At 33.6% G+C, this 23,798-nt stretch overlaps 3 protein-coding genes across 6 annotated transcripts; all 3 read right to left on the bottom strand.

Moving 5' to 3' along the window:
- Nucleotides 1-222: 222 nt before the first annotated feature.
- LOC132175981 (MATH domain and coiled-coil domain-containing protein At2g05410) lies at nucleotides 223-22,367 on the bottom strand. 4 transcript variants are annotated; one of them, XM_059588081.2, is made up of 6 exons: nucleotides 22,227-22,367; nucleotides 1,967-2,108; nucleotides 1,708-1,877; nucleotides 965-1,247; nucleotides 705-874; nucleotides 223-525 (listed from the first exon to the last, which is right to left on the bottom strand). In XM_059588081.2, exons 1-6 carry the CDS (start codon nucleotides 22,291-22,293, stop codon nucleotides 356-358), a joined length of 1,002 nt encoding a protein of 333 aa, XP_059444064.2. In that variant the 5' UTR covers nucleotides 22,294-22,367; the 3' UTR covers nucleotides 223-355. The 4 variants fall into 4 exon arrangements, with proteins under 4 accessions (XP_059444064.2, XP_059444066.2, XP_088370982.1 ...); XM_059588083.2 differs by having other exon boundaries at nucleotides 1,967-2,105; XM_088514856.1 differs by lacking the exon at nucleotides 22,227-22,367 and adding an exon at nucleotides 2,492-2,696.
- On the bottom strand, nucleotides 4,368-9,814 carry LOC132174807 (putative serine/threonine-protein kinase PBL19). The gene is made up of 4 exons (XM_059586490.2): nucleotides 8,814-9,814; nucleotides 7,354-7,614; nucleotides 5,914-6,036; nucleotides 4,368-5,127 (listed from the first exon to the last, which is right to left on the bottom strand). The coding sequence occupies exons 1-4, from the start codon at nucleotides 9,165-9,167 to the stop codon at nucleotides 4,705-4,707; spliced, it is 1,161 nt and encodes a 386-aa protein (XP_059442473.2). The 5' UTR covers nucleotides 9,168-9,814; the 3' UTR covers nucleotides 4,368-4,704.
- On the bottom strand, nucleotides 15,279-21,850 carry LOC148586968 (putative plant SNARE 11). The gene is made up of 10 exons (XM_088514100.1): nucleotides 21,690-21,850; nucleotides 21,495-21,600; nucleotides 19,812-19,925; nucleotides 19,673-19,710; nucleotides 18,575-18,663; nucleotides 17,625-17,704; nucleotides 17,297-17,353; nucleotides 17,006-17,098; nucleotides 16,843-16,917; nucleotides 15,279-15,686 (listed from the first exon to the last, which is right to left on the bottom strand). The coding sequence occupies exons 1-10, from the start codon at nucleotides 21,848-21,850 to the stop codon at nucleotides 15,597-15,599; spliced, it is 903 nt and encodes a 300-aa protein (XP_088370226.1). The 3' UTR covers nucleotides 15,279-15,596.
- Nucleotides 22,368-23,798: the final 1,431 nt, after the last annotated feature.

Here is a 23,798-nt window from a genome sequence, read left to right as displayed (position 1 = left end):
TCATTTAAATAATATTTCTTATATTTTATTTTTCAAACATATACTTGCTCTAAAGATAAAAAGAGAAAGAGGGAGAGAAAAATAAATAAAGAAAGAGCTCTATATCTATTTTCCAACAACCTCGTATCTTCATCCAAATAATTGAAAGTAGCATATAAAAACAAGGCCTAATTTTGACAACTCATATAGCTAAAATGAATGGATTGGAATAGAAATGCCCTTTTCCTTGGTGTAATAGATTAGATTCACAAACAAACATTGCATTGCATAGAAATATCAAATATATGTTCACAACCAAATATTAGATTCAGCTTGTTGCAACTTGGACCAACAAGTAACTATTACAATATCAACACTAAAATTCATCATCACCTTCACTCTTTTCAGTAAAATTTGTGACAACAGATATTATTTCAACCTGTGCTTCAACAACAAAAGCGCCATCAAACATTAAGACCCGATTAACGAAATCTCGCTGGAAGTTGTAAACACGGCCCCTGGCCGATGCCGAGAACCAATTATAATCTGCAAAAGAACACAACTTATGATAAGGAAAAGCACTTCAAAAGTTTGGTGGAAAATGTTTCTTATGATATAGTCATTTTTCTGAATCAGAATGTACATGAGCTGAGGAAGTCACAAACAAGTTCATCTGTTGCACCAAGAATTTGTCATGATATAAGATGGCAAAAAAGGGAGTTTACCTGTAACCTCCTCAAAATTGACTTTTCCCTCCCTCACACACAGAGTATATTTAGCATACAATTTTCCTTTGGGGGGATGAGCTTCCAAATCACACAGTGATAAAAACAATTTGATACAGCTTTTATTACAGTCATCATTAGAAACTGCATCCGGATATAGCATCAGCTCCCTGAGTTCAATGGAGAAATAGGTAACTTCAGCAATGTCAGTGAGTCAATTGTAGTCATGGGGTGGGTGAAGAATCTAAAATGAAACATACCATTTGTACTTTCCAACTGAGAAATCTTTACGCAAATATTCCACACGCTGCACTGAAGAGGCTTTAATTCCCCAAGTGCAGATGCCTGTGATTGGAAAATCCAAAATGGACAAAAGCTCCCCTTTACCAGTACATTTTATGACAAAAACCTCAGCCCCAAATACGCAGGAGTCTTCAAGAAGGTATCCATTAAAAGAATCACTAAAAGTAGTGAGGGAGAGAAACTGTCCAAATCCCCACTCAGTATTCATTCCATGAAAGAGCCTTACTTTGCCATTAGCATCTACATAGAGGAACAAGGTCAAATCACAGGGACCAGTTTAGCAATTTTCCATTAAAAAAACACACACACCAAGTACAAGAAGAAACTTAATTGCACATATTTAATATTTTATTGGGAAAAATACCTTTTACCCACTTGAAGTATCCATGGATTTGCAATTTTACCTCAAATGTTTAAAAAGTGACATAAGACCCCCCCAAAGTTTCAAACCTTAACACAAAGCCTCCAATGTTTACACTTGACCTCGCAAAGTATCTAAATTTCGGGGGGTAAAGTGTAAACATAAATTACTTCAGGGGGTAAAGTGTAAACATTGCTCTTTTTTGCCAATGTCAGATACTTTGTGGGGTAAAGTGTCACTTTTTAAACATTTGTGGTAAAATTGCAAATTGGTGGATAGTTCAGAGGTGGTAAAGTGTATTTTTCCCTATTTTATTAATAGATGTTTTAGAGAAGCTACCTTGAAATGTCAAGTACTCGCCCCGAATCTGATCCAGCACAAACAATCTACAGATTGCTTTAACCTCCCAACCAAGAGGTAAAGAATCTGTTTCTGCAATCACCAAGTAGAGAGATATGCTTCCCTTCCCATTACACTCTTTCCTCCCATTTGGGTAGAAAGACAGTCTCCTGAAGATCAAAAGAGCCTGAATACTACAAAAATCTAACAGGAACAAAAAATCAATGATATGTTCACAAGTACAAGGATTCAAACATACCATTTATAGCCACCAGATTCAAACACATCTGAGTCATACTTTGGCTCTTTGTTCCCTGGGAATATCTTTAATATTTTCGAAAATGATTCCACCTTAAATGTGTAGTGAGCTGGTGGCAGATTTCTTGTAAAGCTAGCAACTTCTGTGGACAGTAGGATCATTTAGATTACTTCACAATTACCTCAAATATTTTGACACATAATCATTACAATACTATATGCACGTCAAGACCTTGATTATACATATATAAACCAAACAAAAAAAGGGTAATATTGCATTTATCTTAGATTATTAGTAAGTTAATTAGCCATTCTACTTTACTTTTCAAACCTTTGGGTTCAAAGTTTTCAAAAGAAAGTTTCCATTTTTTCCAAGCACATCCTGAAAATGACCCATTTCCTGGGAGTCGGAGAATGAGATTAACCTTCTCATATTTGCAGAAACACACCCCAATTTATAACAACAACCGCAGATGCCCAAAAACGGTGAGCTTATGATATGGCTTCAGAGAGAGAGAGAGCATACCGCGTGAGATAGAATCGCATTGAGGGATGGAAATGGAATCGCATCGTCTTTCAACTTTTTTGTCCATAAGAACACTTCAATATTCTGAAACCTGCTTGATTTCTTTTGAGAGAAATCTGTAAACTCCAGCGTGCATGGATAGTAAAGATCTCCTATGTTGACTCTGGTCTGTGAAGTCTTCCGTTTTCTCCCATTATTATTATTTTATTTTTGTTGAAACACTCTTTTTAGCATGAGTTTTAAGTTTTAACCACTTTAAATTTTTTTTCATCTAGATTTTATTATTTTATTTTCAATAATTAGATTTGTGAGGTCTATCATTGACTTATGTAAGATCTATATAAGTCTACAAATTTAATGATTAATTATAAAAAAATATACATCAAATATGAAAAATTTATTATCCCCTATCATTTCTCAAAAAGTTAACTGTAGAATGAAAAAGAAAGCTGCTTTCCTATGCCGAAATAATTGAAGGAGCCACTTTCCTTGCAAAATATCTTTATGTAATGCTTTTAATATTGTTTTGTGTTTTGAATTATTTGTTTTAAAATAATTATAAAAATAAAAATTTTAATAAACGTCGCCATGAATTTCTAAAAGTAAATTTTCAAATTTAAAATATTTTTTGAGTTTCTAGATTTAATTATTGTTTTTAATTAAATCATTCATATTTTTTCTAGCTTAATATTCCTTATAGGATGTTAATATTTAAGACTAAATCATTATTTAATTAAAACATTATTTAACTTTCTCACAAACTATCCGTGTGTTACTTTAAAACTTTAGTTCTGTGCAAGTCAAATCATCCTATTCTATAGTTTAAGTATCAGTTTATCTCTTCTGTCCAAACTAGCCCTTAAGTTAGACAAATTAATTTATAAAATAACAGACCCTCTATGTGAAAAGAAAGTCTTATGTAGATTTTCAACATAAAAAATAAAATAATTTTGTATCTAAATAATTGTAAAATAAGTTTGCTTGTCAAGAGTAAATTGACGGCCATTTTAGGCTAAATGAGAAAATTGACACTAAAATTTCAAAATTGTGTACAAATTTCACCGACTTAAAATTTGTAATAGGTAATGATATAAGGGTAGTAATTTATGTGAGGGAAAAGTCATTTACTCAATTTTTTTTTTTTTTTTTTTTAAAAAAAAAAAACAAAAACTTTATATTTTCATCTTCTCATATTTATGTTATGTAAGCGACATGTTCGATTATCGTGCGACTACACTTTTCACCAACATAAAAAAAACGAGTTTGATTGTTCTATAACTTCAAAATGACTAGTTAAGTTACAATTGAAGCGTCTTAAAATCGCTTATAAACCTCAATCTCATCTAATAAAAGTATGTTTGAGAGTGCGTATAAAAAATAAAATTTTTAAGTCAAAAAGTGTTTTTTATCAGCAAAAGTGCGTCTTAGCCATTTTTAGACTTTTCGAATCTTTAAAAGCACTTTCAATTTTTTTTACCAAACAAGTATTTTTTCTTGAAACGGATTTTTTTAGTGTTAAATGCATTTTTAAGCTCCATTTTCCCCCTTTTGAATAAAAAACACACACACATCCAAACATGCCCCAAGTAACCAATGTGGAATTTTACACTCATAAGTTCCTTTATATAATCCACCCATTTTATGTGAACTAACCATCCTCTCAGCGTGAATCTGGGGGTTACAAAAGGACTCACTATGATAATGCACTTTACCTTGTTTCCAATCTCATATCTTCATCCAAATAATTGAAAGTAACAAATAAAGACAAGGCCTAGTTTTGACAAGAGGAGGGGCTGAGGGCTTTCACATTAGCAATGTATAAGAATGAATCAATTTATTTCTTCAATTTAAATTATAAAATGGAAATTTATGCTACATTATAACTCAGCAAGATTTATAACACAAAATTCAGTCTAGAGATTTACAAGCATTCCACATACCAACCTATACACCTCCTTTCATGAACACATGAACTTTGAAGTAGGGGGTACAAAATGTATAGCTGATTAAGCAAGACCTGGACTTTCCTCTGTTGAATCAATCAAATTATTCCAGATTTATAGAAATCTACATACATTCTGGAACCTGAATGGAGAAGTTGAGGATGCACCTGGGATATAAGCTTACTATCCGAGCAATAAACCTTGCTGTAAGTTAAAAAAAAACTGTGTATTCTTTGGCTCTCTTAAGATCACAAACTTCTCCTAACAATCCTATTTCGATCTCCGGTGGGAAATTTTAGATCCAGATGACTCAGAACTCCTATTGCCAGAAGTGGTTTCTGACACTTGCATTGCTTCCATCAAGCTCTCCACTACCTGACTCATTGTAGGCCGATCCTTGGCATTCTTGTTTAGGCAGCAATCTGCCAGTTTCGCAACTTTCCGAGCTGCAGCAATAGAATACTGGTTTCTGAGTCTTGGGTCTATTATCATGCTGAATCTACTACTATCAATTGGGAACTGTTTCACCCATTCTAGAAGCTTCTGCTCCATTGTCGGACGGTTTCTTTCCAGTACTCGTCTGCCTGTGAGGATCTCATACAGAACAACACCAAAACTCCATATATCGCTCTGGATTGTAAGGTGGCCGGTTTCAACATATTCTGGGGCAGCATATCCATACGTCCCAACCACCTGACAACACAAATTAAAGACAAGCTAAGTCACCAAGGAAACATATACCAACATGCAACTTGTGTTTTGTTAAATCAACACTTATTCCAAAAACTTAAGCTAGTAGAAAATGGTAAACCAAATTATTTAAATTAATATCCTAACACTCTCTCTCTTGTATGAACTCAAACTAAGTGAGGTTCAGCACGTGAAATATTTAAGTTAAATGTGAACGAATGATAGAGTCAAGGTTTGAACTTGTGAGCTTGGCTCTAATACAATATTAAATCACGACTTCTCCAAAAAGTTTAAGTTAATAGGAAATCATAAACTTAATCATTTAAATTAATATTCTAACACGTTCCATGATATGATCAAGCAACCTTTGTCATGGACTTCAGAGAAGATATGCTGACTTCTGAATTGGAGAGTCAAGGGAAAGTTGGCAACCATAAGATCAGACCAGCTAGCTACACCTTGATCAAGATCTAATGAATCCCACTAAATAAACATAGAGAATTCGCTGCATGTTCCAAAATACAAAAAATAAAAGGCAAAATTTGTCATTGTTTGGTCTCTTATTACACCATCTAATTCCAAAACTTACTTCAAGAGCCAGAGTCCTGAAGAGCCTCTTTAGATAATCTGGTATATTATTCTTTGATTAGAGCATATTGGTGGACTGAGCCACCTAACTAGAATACAGTTAAGCATGCTTTTGTACATTAAACCTGTCAATTTATAGAGTTAGCCGCGTATACAGCCTATAAGAATGCCACTCAAGTATATCATCTATGACCTACTTACCGCTGTGGATACATGGGTACGGTCACCCTGTGGACCTTCCCTAGCAAGCCCAAAGTCTGAGAGCTTTGCCTGAAAGTTCTCATCCAAGAGCACATTTGAGGACTTGAAATCTCGATAGATCACCTTTTCAATCAGAACAAACATAAATGAGTTAGCAAAATATGTACTAGAAAATTTTCGTCAAATTATTGAAATTATTGACATAAAACTAATAGGATATCATTTTCTGCAGCCTTTTGTTTTCTTTCAGATTTGGTAGGCGAGGAAAGAGGGAGGTTTACTGTTATAGATTAGTAAAATTTGAAGGTGACAGCAGAATTCAGGGCGCCTAAGCTTGGACCAAGTTTTGTATCACCACCAGAGATGGACCCGCCCCAAATTAAATTCCTAGTTCTGTCCTTGATCACCACCATAACAGCAAGACAGCAGGCATCTTCTAGTGCACTTGGCTGTTCAAGGCGTTCATGTGCAATGGTGGGGAATTTTCTTCCCCTGAATCCAATTAAATCTTACAGCATCAGCATATGCATTTCTCCAATTGATCTTTTATGCTCCCACATTTGGAAGTTGTAAGAGCAAGTAGGGGAGGAACTAACTTATGGCTTGGGGGGGATTAATTTTTGAGGGTCTAACTCATAAAATATATATATATATATATATATTGGGGGAATTTTTAAAATTTTTGGGGGAACTAGCTTATGGGCATAATTTCATATCCATGACACAGTAAAAATGTGTCCCAATAAGTACAATCATTCCAATAAGCATAATTTACAAAGATAACAAGCTGAATCCACCAGCTAATGAGCTCTGCCACCGTTCATTAATGAAGGCCAAGCCTCATGAACCTTGGATATCCTACAACTAAATAATTCCTAACTATCTCTATGGTTAGACCTGATTAAATAAACTTAGAGAAGGTAAACCCCTCCGTACAGTCATTGGTTGATGAGTTACTCTACTCTTCTACCCACGAGGGAAAAGAAGACTAAAATAGTAAAATACTATTAGAAGCTCTACCGATGTAGTTAATAGTCAATTCCCTGCTCAATGGAGCTACCGTAGATGACCAGACTTGGGCTTTACTTATATGATGTGACTATCTAATCTTTCTGAGAAGTTCAAATCATGTTTCAACTGGTGTGGTTATATCAAATGGTCTAATTTGAACCAACCACTTTTTACAGATGCATCCAGGAAAAAAACAAACAAACAAACCCAGAGATACCAACTAAATGACCAGGACACCTTGACAGGAATATGTTTCAATTTTTTTAATTTTTTTTTTGGATGAATAACTGGAATATGATTCTGATGCACATTAGTCAATAATTACAAGCTCGAAGTTAAATTGTAATAAGAAAAAAAGATTAGCAAGTTGAAGTTGAGGCGCCATGTCCAAAATCATGTGATATTTAATACTAAATTGACAAAGGCTACCTGCACTTCCAGTTCCCCATGTAGGTAAGCCAATCCTTGAGCCGAACCATGGAGAACCTCTAATCTTGTTTTCCAAGGCAGAGTGGGCAATGCCCTGTTGAACAGATGATGTTCTAGACTCTTATTAGGCATGAACTCATATACCAACAACCGTTGTATCCCTCTTTCTCCGTCAATCGAACAATATCCTAGAAGTTTCACTAGGTTTGGGTGACTCACAACACCAAGAAATTGAACTTCTGCGAGCCATTCTTTATGACCCTGCGCAAGAAAAGAAACTAACCATAAGAAACAGGTTTTACTCCCATAACAATGCAAGTAATAGTAAATTTAGCAACCAAAAAGAAGAAAACATCCCATGATGAACAACTAAAACAATGAGATAGCTCAAAACTAGGAAATGTGATCAAGTCCTAAACTGGAGGAACAAAAATGCCAATCACAAGTAAAAGATGCATATTTACCAAGATATGTGTTTGGAACTGAAGGGAGTATATGTTTTCTTCTTCCATACAATTAAACTGGATCGAGTGTATCATTATACTTATGGAGCAGCAGCAAATTATATAAATTAGCGCAAACAGTAACTTACCGGCTTAAGACAAGAAAACCCATTTATGAGAAAATAAGTAGTATATACAATTGAGGATGGTAACAAAATAGCAGCCATTGTAGAAATACAAAACACCCTATTTATAGCCCTATTTTTCCGTTCTACCCCGGGAATTCAGTGGGGTTACAAGAGCATACATTCGTAAACCAAACAAAAAAGAAGAAAATAGAGGGAAGGGGGGAGAGGGGATCAAGGCTGTATCATAGCCATTCATGAAAACAAAATGTTCCATTTGAAAGAACCTATAGTGTCACAAATGCAATCTACCAATAATCACTCAGCTAGGACACTTGAATATCACAAGAAGGTTTAGTCTAATCCATTATGCCTTTCCTTGCTACAGAATTTTGCTCCTCTTCTGTTCCTGAATTGTGTCATTAACACAAACTTCCTGGCTCATTGACATTACTCTCCATTATTCTTTTAGTCTCATATAAATCGCAACATTTCTAAACCTGATTAAAAGAAGACATCCCAACATTGTTTCACCCTTTATAGGTTAATTAGCATAAAACATTTGGTCTTTGATACAGGCTTTCCAACTGATTCAGGCATGTCAGTCATTTAGTCCCGATTCATATAATTCCCATCACTGCATAAATCCCAAAACTAGAGTTGACCACCATTGATCTTTTAAGTTAACTAAAGGTGTTGAAATCATGACATGTATTCACTTAATTACAAAATGAAAAGCCAATAGGCCATAAAATCTCTTGACTATCATAAGAACAAAATGAGTGCAGCAAACAATACTTCTAAACTAATTCCGAGAACTAAATTATGCATGATACAATTCTTAAAGCCATAAAGAAATGCAATTGCATTGCAAAGAAAGTGAAACTAGTACCTGCATGCCACTCGTGTTTAGCTTTTTTATGGCAACCACAGTGGGATCACCCTGGCCATCTGGAGGCCTAATTTTACCTTTATACACACTCCCAAAACCACCTTCTCCAATCTTTAGCAACCTGTTGAAACCATTTGTTGCTTCCCTCAGCTCTTCGTAAGTGAAAACTCTCAAGTTTTGCTCCTTTTCTTTGTACAATTCCGGAATGGTCCGTGGCGACGGTAATGAACTCAATGACTTGCTTGTGCGCTTTATGGCCGAACTATCTGATTTACTTTGGTCTTGCAGCTCTGGGGCGGATCTTGATCCTCTCTTGGCCTTGAATTTGTCCTTGAAGAGGAAGAAACACTTCATCTTTCCTAGCTTTTGACAAAATCCAAACCGTTGCAGCAATAGAGCTGGTTCTCAATCAAATCCTCCTCTTAGTTCAGCTTAAAACGAATGGTGTCAGCATCAAAAGATCCAACAAAGAGGTCTATTTCATGGAGAGAGAGAGAGAGAGAGAGAGAGAGAGAGAGAGAGCTCCAAATATTGCTAAAAATGGATGGGGAAACATATAAGATAAAAGAAACCCCAGAAGAAATCAAGGAAAACTAGCAGAAAGCAATAATTAGACCCTTGGAAGGCAAAAATGAGAACCCAGATGGAAAATGAAGGAAAAAATGCTATTTATAAAGAAAAAGGAAACAACATAAGGAAATTTTGCATGATAGTTTGAATAAGGTGTGAATAGACAGAAACCCAGATAAGGGTTGAAAGATATCAAATAGAAAAACGCAACTAATACAACATTCGACTAGGAATTTGTAAAGCCGTGATGGTTAAGAAATGGAAACTATAACCCAAATTCCCATTTAACACCCAATAAACAGAGAGAGAGATAGCGAGAGGGTATCGTATATGAAACGGGATGTCTGGTGTGAAACGAAAAACAACACCGAATGAAAGAGACAGGAGTAGACCAGATTTTCTGCGAAGGGCAAATGCAAAGACCAAGATGTCCTTTCAACCTTTTCAATTACAAAACATAGCGCGTTTGCTTTGGCTTTGTCTGCTTAAAGGAAAAGACTTTTCTAGTCATTTGACAAGGAAAAGGGTCACCTTCCATGAACTGTTTTGATTTGATAAATGCTGATTTCTTTACCTTGAAAAAAGTTTTACAAGGAACAAGTTTTCAACGTGCTCAATCCGTCAAACGTATGGGTTTGCCCCCATTAATGGGGGGTTGGGGTGGTAAGGTAACACATGCAGGGAGTAAATGTGTTTTCTGTCTCTCTCTCAACTGCCGGTCGACTGTGCTCAAGTCTTTTTGGGATTTGAAATTGAAACCCATTTCATCGAATTGGTTTTGCAGATTAGAATAATAATATTCGTTGGACTGAATTTTCCTTAAAGTCTATAAAACTACCGCGTATTCTTCTAACACATGAGAATGATTCTCAAACGAAGTTTAAAGACTTTGAATAGAATCCCGTGCTTATTACACAAAAGAAGTTTGTATCGTGATTTTTTGTTTACAAAGTTTTTTTTATTAAACTCGCATATGTTTCTAGAGCTTTTGATTCTTGGTTACACTTTAAAAGATTTTTTTTTTTTTTTTTTTTTTTACCACATTATATGTGAGCTATGTGGGAAGAAATCACAGTGTTTGACTTAGCGTGTTGATTTTTTTTTTGGATTAGAGACTTTGAATTGAATCTCATAGTCATCTACAAAAGCTTTACGCCTGGGCATGTAGATCCAATATCCGGTCCATCAATCAACTAACTTGAGAATTTGTTTTATGGAAAAACTCTGAATCCCTTCCTTTGGTACGTCAATAATTGTCTCATAATTTTAGACATGAGACAATCACACGATAAGAGTCGTGAGATATAGGCAATATTTGTAATAAGAAAGTCTAAAATAAAAGCGTAACACGTAGCAAACAGTTACGGCAAAATCTGTTATAAAGAGTAAAAGACATCAGGTAAAAGGAGACTTTCGCCTCCTTCCTTTGCACATTGATTTTGTTTTCCCTGAGATTATTATTATTATTATTTTTTATTTATACTAACTTAAGTATCAGAGCTATCATTTGTTAGCTTACTCAACAAATTCTTTCACGAAGCTCTTCTCTCCTTGCAGGTCCTTCCAATCGTTATCTCTCTAACAACTTTTTTTTTTTCAATCTTTTATTTTTCATGTTATATATCTGAGCACTGTGAAGACATAATCAGAGCTGACATTAATAAACTCAACAATGGAATTGTGCTCGACTTGTTTATATGTTGATAAATGCTATATATATATATGTGTGTGTGTGTGTGTCTGTTCCTACAGTATGATCTCATTTGTATTTATGGGTATATGTTTTTGTGTCGATAGCATTTATCAACATATAAACAAGTTGAGCACAATTCCATTGTATATATATATATATATGAAGATAGTAGCATAAATTATTAGAATAAATAATCCTAGATCACTCCTGTTGCTCTCAAGATTGAGGATTAGGAGAGAAAGGAACAAAGCTGATTGATTCCCCACACATTTTTTTATGTCCACTGTATTTGATTTATTGTTTTGCATGATAATAATCATTTGAGTCATCTTGTTCAGACCACTAAAGTTTATTCAAGAGACTCCAACATTTTGTCCAATGTGGGGGTTGAAAGTTGAAAAGCATTTATTAGTTTAACTTAACATGGGTAGGTGGAAGGCTGATTTCTAGTTGCCCTGTTGAACAAATTGTATAAATTATATTATATTATGCAGAGTTTGAAAGCACTAATTATCGTAAAATGTAAATTAAATGATTAAATTTTTTTTTTTTATCAGTTTAAAACAGTTGATAATTTAAAATAATGTACTTCTTAAACAACTGATAATTTAAAATATTAGTATAACCCCGACTAGTCTATTACAATTTTTCTTCTTCCTAGAGTCCAGAGGGAAAAGGATCCCATGGACCCAACTTCTGTCCTTTTTGTGTCTCTAAATTGGGCGATCGATGAAAATTCTTCCAGCTGACCACCAGGTCTCTGCAACTTGATAAGAAAGTTTTGAATGAAATTTCCTGCAATCTTCTGCTTAAGGAAGAGGGTGGTTGATTTGGCAACCCTTACTTGGAGATATATACACGCGGCGTAATTTGATTGGATAAACTGTTTTTGGCAAATGGTTTGCTGACAGCAATGTAGGGAAGGAGTGATTTTATACAACCATAAAGTTTGAGCTTTTGAAAACTTTAGAAGTTACTTGATAAACATTAACATCACACAACAATTTTGAATTTAACCCTTATATTTACTTCTACATTACTTTTGATATTTCTTTCTTTGAATTTTTGCCTTGATTTTGATATTTTCCTAACAAGAACCATATGGAGTATCACTAAAATTAAATAAGAGATAACTTCACTGAAGACCCCTGAACTTTCACTGGATTTGACAAATTCTCCTTAAACTTCAAAATCTCTTGATTTAGTCCCATGAACTTTCAATTGCAATCAATTTGGACCCCTCCGTCAGATTTTAAACGTTAAATGACGCTTATACTCCTTACTTTTTTTTATAAAATTTCAATTTTACCCTTAATTCCAAAACGTTTTTTAATTTATAAAAATGAAAATCATGAATATTTTAGCCTTTTTTTTATATTTCTAACGGCTAAATTTGAAGGATGTTTTACCCAATAAATTTTTTCAAATTTCAACTCTAACTTTCAAATTAAATGGAGCCAATAATTATAGATCATAGCAATCGAATAGCAAGATTAACTATGAATTATTTCCGTAACACAAACCAACTAAAATAAATAAATAAAAAAGCTTTTTTTCATGAGTAATACTATTTTTTATAAGCTTTTTTTAATGAGTAATAATACTATTTTTATATTCATTTATCATACCCATTTTATACATATTGATATAATATGTTTTAAATTATTTCTCAAGTAAATTATTTTTTAAAAAAAAAATTACTTAAAATACGTCACATTAGTGAGTATAAAATGAATATCATAAATGTTGTGTGAGGGCATTACTCTTGATCCCAAGGTCGGGTGGGGTTAATAATTCTTAGCTTGGTCCAAGTCTTCCAAAAAGCAATTAAACATAGACACCATCCTTGGCAGAGTAACATGATTAACCAAGAATGATTTACCTAACACAAGCCATCTGAAAGAAAAATGAGAAAAAATAACCCCTTTTTTTTTTCACTTTAATGTACTTCAACAGAGAGTTTGGTAACCGATTGATCTTTTAGGTGGGACAAATCATAGCACTTTTGACAAACTTATGTGGGCCTTCAAGGAAGGAGAAAAAACCAAGGAGATTCTTTGTACCAAGAAATTCACAAGTGATTGACAGCAAAATAGGCTCAAATTTATGTGATTGACAAGTCCTGGATTACAACTTGATTCAATAGTGCTGTTATGGTATTTTAGTTTTTGCTATAATGTTTTATTTTATTTTAATCTTTTTACAAATAAACGTAATAGTTTGATTCAAACAAATGTAAAGTATTGTATGCTAGGTATACGATAATTTTAAAAAATTTATGGTAAAGTCCACTTAACTCCCTTAAATTATCACCCTAATAATAATTTATCCTCCCAAACTACCAAAACAATAACAATGTACCCCCCAATGCTAGCAAAATGACAAAATTACTCCTACAAAATTTTCAATAAGACAAAAATACCCTTAAAATTTTGAAAAAAAAAAATTAAATTTTAGTATTTTTGTTTTTATTTTAGTAAAGGTAATTTCGTCATTTTGTTAAAATTAGGAAAGTATATTGTCATTGTTTTGGTAATTTGGGGAGTAAATTGTCACAATTGATAGTTTGGGAGGTAGATTGTCATTGTGGTGGTAGTTTAAGAGGGTTAAGTAGACTTTACCCAAAAAATTAACTTTTCAGTTTAATTATTAATAATTAACTTGTCAATTATATACTCTTAATTATTTTATTAATTATAAATTGTTGTATAAAAAATGTGTTTAATGTGAAACCACAAATTTAGGAAGCATAGCAATTAGCAAGTAATGATGCTTTTTTTTTTTTATTTAATTGTAGAATTAAAAAGGGTCTTAATGGCTAATGCGTCCCACCGAAAGGGAAAAAGACTAAGAAGGAAAGAAGGTCAAATACATTAGCAATTGAAAATGCCAGCCTATTTTGCTTTCTCACGTCATCAACACATCCATCTTTCGTATGTCTTTTTGGCTTTTAGCCATGCGCGGAGAAAAAGCAAACGGTGGACTGACTTTGCTTTCTCACTTGATCAATCAATGATTCAAAATAAAATAAAATAAAAGAAAGAAAAAAAAAATCATTACATCTTAATCTGTTCTAAGTTCTAAGAGCTACCCTTATGTTTTTGTTAAGAAAAGTCTAAGGTCAAACAATTTTTTAGTGAGTCTTTAAAAAAAATTAAAAACTAAAAAAACGAAACGAATGAAATTGTTCTCAAAGGGATTGTTTGGTAATGGTTTTACTTTTATTTTTTTCGATTTGAAAAAGTGTTTTGGTGTGTTATAAACGTTAGAAGTGTTTTTCGGTGTAGTTTACATTTGAAAAGTGTATTGCATTTGGAATTATTTGTTTTGATTTTAGAGCTAGAAAAATTGTTTTCAAAACCGTTACCAAACGAGACTGGGTTTTGGTGAAATTTTTATCATGCAATGTAAGGTAATTTCCATGCAATATGTATAAAATATCATAACTTATGTTTTGGTTAAGAAAATTTTAATTAGAACAGATAGTCTTCTAGTTGGTATTGAACAAAAAATAGTCATGCATAGCTAGTGTCTTTAGTATTTGTTAGAAAAATATACGCAGCGGGAAATATAAATTCAGTATCTCTTTTGCACCAATCACATTAGGTGAGGCAAGTTAGTCGGTTGGTTGAAATGCGGTTATGTCGGGTGGACTAAAGTAAAGTGGGAGGCGGCATCGTTTAACGTATAATACGAGCACGCTTGCTTTTTTTGTTTCACTCTACTTATTTGTTGAGACACTACTGCGTTTGCGTGTTCTCATCTAAGAAAGATGTACAGTGCTCGTGGAGCGTATTTGCGAAGGACCAACGACGAGCTATATAGAGGATAAGAGAAGGAATTATTCTCGCTTAGTGCTTGTGCTGTGTTCAAAGAAATTCCTCCGCCCCGATTCTTTCTTCTGTCCTTATTTTTTATTTTTTCCTTATCAAGTAGGCAAAGGGGGCAAGAAAGCACCAAAACAAGACCAAAAAAACAAGAAAACAAGAAAAACAGAAGGGGGAATAACCATCTAGGGAGGGTTGATATTACTAATAAGTATAATAATCACAAGAGGCAAGGCAATACCTATCTAGGGAGGGTTGATATCACTAAAAAGTATAAAATCACAAAGAGGCAAGGCAAAATTGAAATGATTCTACTGTTGTTGATCCACAATATATCAAGCCCTAGGTTTCATTAGATAAACAGTAAGCAGCATAAATTTGCCAAAAACCAGAAACAAATAATGAATTGCAGATCAAATATCTTACATGTGTAGCAATACATCGTATGAACAAATACACTCTACATATTTTTGAGTTTCCCTCAAATAGGAATTATTTTTCAGTCGGGGAAGACGAAATAATTATGCAGACCACATCAAAATTTACGCTAATGAGGCACAACAGCAGTTTGAGACTAGCACTCGGAAAAGTCAACCAACCTCTTCTGAAAAATTACTTAGAAACACATCCATAGCTAGATGGCAAAATCATTCCTCAACCTCGTGAGATAATCTCTCCTCTCTTCATAGCTTTTTATCTAGCATTCCAAAGTAATTTCCGATTCATTGCCGGTGGGGCTAATCCAGGGATATCCCGGATATCCTTGTTGTTTGGGTTCACAAGCTGAAATACAAGTATAGAATTCATCAAAAAAAAAAAAACAAAAACATTTAACTAAATCAACAGGCATGAGAAATGCAAAATGCAGTTGTTTCAAAAGTTGATAGGCTTTCAATAGTCAGAAAAGACTGCAAAAAAAAAAAAAAAAAAAAAGTAGGGTTCGTGCTGATAAAACTTTTTACAGGATTTGTTTTGCTTTTTTGTTGAAAAAGTGTTATGATGTGACATAGAGGTGAAAGTAGTTTTGAGTGTTTTGTGTTTGGAGTTGTTTGTTAATGTTTTTGTTTTTTTTTTCGCTAAAAAGCAAGATGTTACCCAAAAAAACATTGTCAAACGGGGCCGTAATCTTTTTGGTCATTAAAGAAACAATTTCATCAAACAATATGTTAGGACAAGTTGAAATGAATAAGATAGAAGCAGTTCATGGTTCTTTTCCCCCCAAGAATATAAACTCATCTTAGGGGCCATACAAATGAAACAGATATCTTCTGGACATAAAAGTTACATAAGCAGTCTTTCCTCGAATTCAAATTGCATGCAACTTAATTTTAAAGAGGAAATTTTGTAAATTTAACTTTTCCTGTGTGTAAAAAAAGTAAGTTCTTGGGCTAACCAAACAACATCTTGGAGAACTAAACAATCACAGTATTATAATGATCAATCAAGTCTAGAAAGTCAACCAGCCAGAGGTCAGCTTGTAAAATTCCAGTTGACCATAAAGAAAAAGGTTGGGCAGGAAAAAATCATGACACTTATCACATACATACATGTGTGTGTGTGTGTGTGTGACCTGAGGGCCTCCGCAGCCAAAAAAGAAAAAAAAAAGTCTTGGGCTAACCAAACAATATCTTGGAGAACTAAACAATCACAGTATTATAATGATCAATCAAGTCTAGAAAGTCAACCAGCCTGAGGTCAGCTTGTAAAAATTCCAGTTGACCATAAAGAAAAAATCATGACACTTATCACATATATACATATGTGTGTGTGTGTGTTGGTGTGAGTGTGACCTGAGGGCCTCCGCAGCCAAAAAAGAAAAAAAAAATGTCCTAGTATTAAAGCAACATCAAGGATTCAACTTCAACTGTTAATCAACTGGATGAGAAAATTAATTTTTAAGTAACAGGAAAAAAAAAATAAAGGTAAACAAATATATTACCTTAACAATAATGATGGCTATGACTCCAATGACAATAAGGAAGAGTAATGCCATAATACACTTGTCAGTTGCAACCTAATAAAATAATTGAGTTAAATAATGCAAGACAAAACTGATACTCAATATATGACAAGAATAGGAGAAGATACTTTTAGAGATTGACCTGCCTACCAAGTTCCTTCACAAGTTGAGAAGCTTTCTTGATTGAAAAATGGATAGAGTCCAGCTCATTAACAATCCAACTCATTTGTTCAGTCTAAACATAAAAGTAATAGATATCTTTAGTTACAATGGCGTTGAACTTTTTTAAAAGACAAAAAGAAACAAGGTGAGAAATTGTGTGGTGTTTGTATGTGGCTGTGTGAGTGAGAGAGAAAGAGAGGAAAGTTAAATTCAATATGACACAATAAAGTGCCACGGCATCCATTTTTTTTGAAATTGACAAATTACACACCTGAGCCTTTAGTGATGCTGCAGTCTCTGTTCCAACATTGACAGTGTCAAGAACAACCTGTTACAAACAGTGAGATGCATTAATTTTCATTTGCAATAATTTCAAACTTCTAAAACAGTAAAAGATAATTTTATGTTTTCTTCTCTTCTTCTTTTTTGGGATAAGCAACATGAGTATGCTCTAGAACAACATCAGTAATCTTCTAAGACTAAATAGATAAGCATAAGAGTAAATCATGATCAGGTTCAAGATAGAATATGAAACTTATCCCTGTCACAAAATGGAGAAACTTATTGCGCAACAAAATGATCTTGAGATATAATCCAACCTTTTTTGACCTCTCAAGGGCTTGATCAGTATCATCCATCATCCGGTTTCCACTATCAAATAGCTGTTGATTTGTCATGGCTGAAAAATATAGCCTGTGTCTCAGCATCAATTATATTTCATATTGGAGAAATATTTAACACATTAAAGTAACATTTGACGTACATACAAAGGTATGAAATAGATCAAACACAAGGCATGATTCTGAACCAACTTAAAAAAGTATACATTGGTTACTCCTGAGTTACATAATTCCAATTAAGAGTTACAGTTGGACAGCAATTCAAAATTTCTGAACCATCAAAAAGTGGTGGTTCACATATAATATTACTATGACACTGATTTCACCATGCCAATGAGCCAGTGACATTCTCATATTACCTTCTTTTTTTTTTTTTTTTATGAGTGGCATTCTCATATTACCATAACCATTTCTACTTTTCATATGTATACATATATGTAGGCATTCACTACATGTGTATAGATATATTTCTCAGAAACAAAAATCAAACTATAAAATTATCAATATATCATCTGGGTTGATTAAAGCCAAAATTGGCCAAGAAGAGATTTAAAGAGTTGCTTGTATAATAGATTACAGCCATTCGAGGAACCATAATGCATCCAATCCAACTTCTTTATAATCAACTCAATTGCTAAAGTAGCCAGCCACCCAAACCAACTTACTTTTCAGGTATGTAAATCTGGCACCTTTTCACTTGATAAAGAAAATATTGCAATTATTTCTATATTACAAAATTCCACCACAAATCCACAACCAAGCAGAAATCTGTTTAGCAAGTATCCTTCAATCTCCATGTCTTGCAGACAAAAAGGCATGAGCAGCAGAGTCATACCCACTACTAACTCTAATTTTAGCATAAAAGACCACCAAGAGTAGTAGATACATCAATGAAAATCAGCATGCTGGTGAAAAGGACATATACTTACACGATGCTAGCATGCCATTTTCTTCCCCATATCCTTCGGTGCCACCGTCAAAGAGATCAATTTGCTTGTTGTCAAGATTGGCTGCATATCTATATCAACAACAAAATGAAAATCAAGTCTTAAGAAAATAACTGAAAATGTACAATTAGTCAATCGATGATGCAAAAGATTTATAAACAAAACAAATGAAATCATGACACTATACACATGAGTAAATGAGTCCAGATACAAGTGTGTGAACGCGCGCGTGCGTTAGTATATATGCATGTTATATATGCTATTATATATATAAGTATAATTTTTGGATTATTCAAGGCAAGGTTGACTCGTTTGGATTATTCAAGGTGAGCTTGAGCCAAGTTCAAACTAGGCTAATAATTTTTTCAAGTCAAGCTCAAACAGCCTCTTGTAGCTAAACTCAAGCTCAAGCTTATATAGAATTTTGTCAAGCTGAGTTCAACAGCCAATGCTTGGCTTGATTAAAGCCCAAGGGGCCAACAGTGAACCATTCATCAACTCGTTAATGTTGGCTACATGTATCTTTTCTCTCCATCATACCCTATCTAACATCATGCTCTCCATCACCTTTGTGCTTATCAATTCCCTCTTCACTACTACCGGTGTTAATTTTGTACTCCGTCTAATTCTTTTTGTTCCTTTCAACTTGATCAAATCACAATTTCTTAATGGTGTATTTATTAAGTCTTTGTTGCACAAGACCAAGCCATCTTAGGCAACTTTTTCTCATTTGTTCTACAATAGGTGCCATCCTCGTTTTAAGTAGAGAAAAATAATGTTTTTTCAACCAATGGCACCTTACATCATCATGGTAACTTCGTTAATGCTTTTGTCAGACTACTGAAGCTGTGGAGAGGCTAAGAAAGTATATGGATCCCATTATGACTACCACTAATCCAACATCCCAAATTGCGTCACATGTTTGAGAAAGCACAAAAAGCATAGAAAACCTAATAGAAGAAAAGAAAGAACATTGCAACAAATACAGTATATGACACATCAGATGCATTTTAGATATGTCGAATTGCTTTAACCTTTTAAGAACTGAATAATGGAAAATTTTGACTGATGTTAACTTACTGCTTTTTAAGAGCAACATATGAATTCAACTCTTTGATCTGCATAAAGTATGAATATCATTCAGTACAAATGGACATAACAAAAACTTTGAAAAAGTTACAAAACCAAAGGCTAAATAGAGATTAAGATAATAACCCACCATTGACTGTTTTTTCTCATTCAGCATCTTGTTAGTGCCTGGATCATTTCTACTCTCCAAATCCTTGACTTCTTTGTCAAACTCTTTAACAAGCCTGAAAAGACAAGCCAAAACCTTTTTATAGGTAAATACAACTCACGCATCCACGTAGATTTCAACCCATGGCCCATCCTCGACCTTATTTATGGGAGGAGAAGATGCCATTTACCATTGGCAAAAGGAAAATGAAAACACAAACACACACAAACAGAGAGCACCAGCAGCAGAAGCATTATATAAGACATTTATCTTAGATGGCGAACTTCGTTTAATTGCAACTTTCAAGCATCAATTAGTAAAGTAGGTCCTGGATTTTGGCAAGAAACTTAACATCCAATGTCATATGCAAATTGTCGTGATCTCTAGATCTTAACAGAGCATAAGTCCTTAAGAATATTATTCACTGATATTTTGCAGGATGAGTATAGGAACTTGAACTCAACATTTCAAATCTCAAGAATAAAACCTCTTAGAACCCTTCAAGTTCTTTTTTTTACAATCCAGCAAATTTATTTTTGTGATATGCTCATAATGTCATGGTGAGAACCATATAAAGATGACAACCAAACAAACAAAAGTAGAGTTTTGAACAGAAGAATCTAATTTTAATTGGATTTTTCTTTCTTTTCTTAATAAGTTATTGAATTGGCAAGTCGCCTTCGAGAAAATTTTAATCGTCGATTACCTGATGAAAAGGAAAGTTGTCCTAGTGTACCGCTATTGCATGGGTAAGTGTATTGGGGAGACAGTTGACCAATTGTTAATTCATTACTCGATTGATCAAGAGTTATGGTCACTAGCTCATAACCCGCACTATGCACAAGATTCTTTATTATAATTTAATTTTAAATTTTAAGTGCATACTTTTCATTATAGGTTAAATATCTCACATCTTTTAATAAAAAGACATTTACGGTTATACATTACACGAAACATTGCATGAATGTATAAATCACCAAAAAAAAAAAAATGCTAACATAAAACCCTTAATTTTATTTTAATCCATAAAAATTAAAACATGTTAAAATTCTTGTTCCCCATATGTGTAGTTTATAAAGAAAAATATAATGAAAAAATAGCAAGAGGGAAATATGAATTATGATTATTAAAGCATTAATAGAAAATTAGAAGAAATTTATGATAATGTTTGTGTGATATCTATTATATTTCAATACAAATAAAACTGATATAATTATGAACATTCAAAAAATAATACAGAGCAACATAAACAATTTTTTTCAATGAAAATTTGTTCCGGTTTAAAATAAAAAGTACACAGAAAAAAAAATAGTAATAAGAATATATGGATTCTAATTATCAAAGTACATAAAACACAAAGATATATCAAAGCAACAAAATTTTCGATAAAGTATAAATTAGGGGGGTAAAGTGTAAACATAAATTACTTCAGGGGGTAAAGTGTAAACATTGGTATTTTTTGCCAATGTCAAATACTTTGTGGGGGTAAAGTGTCACCTTCTAAACATTGGGGTTAAAATTGCAAATGGGTAGATAGTTCAAGGGGGGTAAAGTGTATTTTTTCCTATTTTATTAAAATGATGTTTCATAGAAGCTACCTTGGAATGTCAAGTACTCGCCCCGAATCTGATCCAGCACAAACAATCTACAGAATATTGCTTTAACCTCCCAACCAAGAGGTAAAGAATCTGTTTCTGCAATCACCAAGTAGAGAGATGTGCTTCCCTTCCCATTACACTCTTTCCTCCCATTTGGGTAGAAAGACAGTCTCCTGAAGATCAAAAGAGCCTAAATACTACAAAAATCTAACAGGAACAAAAAATCAATGATACGTTCACAAGTACAAGGATTCAAGCATACCATTTATAGCCACCAGATTCAAACACATCTGAGTCATACTTTGGCTCTTTGTTCCCTGGGAATATCTTTAAGATTTTCGAAAATGATTCCACCTTAAATGTGTAGTAAGCTGGTGGCAAATTTCTTGTAAAGCTAGCAACTTCTGTGGACAGTAGGATCATTTGGATTACTTCACAATTACCTCAAATATTTTGACACATAATCATTACAATACTATATGCACGTCAAGACCTTGATTATACATATATAAACCAAACAAAAAAAGGGTAATATTGCATTTATCTTAGATTATTAGTAAGTTAGCCATTCTACTTTACTTTTCGAACTTTTGGATTCAAAGTTTTCAAAAGAAAGTTTCCATGTTTTCCAAGCACATCCTGAAAATGACCCATTTCCTGGGAGTGGGAGAATGAGATTAACCTTCTCATATTTGCAGAAACACACCCCAATTTATAACAACAACCGCAGATGCCCAAAAACGGTGAGCTTATGATATGGCTAGAGAGAGAGAGAGAGAGAGAGAGGGAGAGAGCCTACCGGGTGAGATAGAATCGCATTGAGGGATGGAAATGGAATCGCATCGTCTTTCAACTTTTTTGTCCATAAGAACACTTCAATATTCTGAAATCTGCTTGATTTTTTTTGTGAGAAATCTGCAAACTCCAGCGTGCATGGATAGTAAAGTACGTTGACTCTGGTCTGTGAAGTCTTCCGTTTTCTCCCATTATTATTATTTTATTTTTGTTGAAACACTCTTTTCAGTATGAGTTTTAACCACTTTAATTTTTTTTTTTCACCTAGATTTTATTTTTCACCATTAGATTTGTAGGATTCATCATTAACTTATATGAGATCTACATAAGTCTATAAATTCAATGGTTGATTATGAAAAATATGAAAAATGCGGCCTTGTTTGGCAAGCACTTTTTTTGTTTTCATTTTCAAATCCAAATTTTTTGATTTTGTAAACGATTTTGTTTAAGATTTCTAAGTAAAAATAAGTTTACAATGCGCTTGGTCTTGGTGTCTCCTGGTGCACGTTACACTAACAACAAAAACCATTCCCCTTATTTTTTTTCGTTAAGGAGCTGACATTTTGGAAATAGGTATATGCATAATACAACAAATAGGCAACCATCTTCAATAGATTTACAAACAATGGTCCGCCCCGAGCTACATATAATATCAAACCATGCATTACCGTGATCCTACTAAGAAGAGATCAATTACCAAAAAAAGAAATTATCCTTCCTGCAAATTTAACAGCAAAAGACGTACAAGTTTAACAGCAAAAGACAAGCAACAACCGGTTACCATTAATGCAATGCCACCAAAATGCACTTTAAGCAAATAAGAGCACTAATATTATGAGTACTCCTAGGCAACATAAACAGCACACGACCGAACCAACACAGCATCGCATAGCATTATTGAGCCACTGGTTGCCCAATGCACCACTATTACCATGTTCACCCACTTCTAAGACATCGGCCGATGGTGTTGATATATTTTCCAACAACTCATCTTCCCAATCTACTCGCCCTTGCTGGGACGTGGGTGGTGGCAAATTTTGTAGTAGTTCATCTTCCCAATAGAAATTACCTCGATGATTCTGCAATAACACTAATTGAGCATGGATATAATACCAATGTATAAAAAAATAAAATATAAGCATATTAATAGTTGAAGCACCTCGTTTAAATCAGCTAATGTTGCGTCATTCTTAAAAGTTACTATTATGTTTATAGCCAGAAAAATTAATTCCAAAACACACCACTTTTTAATATGTTTTATACCCATCCAACTAGTTCAAATGTGTCTGCTATATGTGAACATCTAATTGTGCATCATTGTCAATGCTAAGTCACAAACAAGACGCAAAAACAACCAAGGAATTATTGATACAAATTTCAATTCAAAAGCCAATGATAATTTTTCCTTCTATATAAGTCAAACGACGCAATAACATGATTTATTGTATAGTTAAAGCAAAAACATTGCATACCTTGTAAAGGGGACACTTGTAAAAGCGTCTCATGTAGTTTCTGTCGGTTCTAGAAACGAGTAGTTTCATCGGTCCTGTAACGACCTAGATTTTAAAACTCTTAT

The sequence above is a fragment of the Corylus avellana genome, chromosome 3, assembly GCF_965113065.1.
Source record: "Corylus avellana chromosome 3, dhCorAvel1.hap1.2, whole genome shotgun sequence".
NCBI classification, from domain to species: domain Eukaryota; kingdom Viridiplantae; phylum Streptophyta; class Magnoliopsida; order Fagales; family Betulaceae; genus Corylus; species Corylus avellana.
Note: the sequence above shows the minus strand (reverse complement) of the source record. Positions and strands in the feature narration are given on the sequence as shown.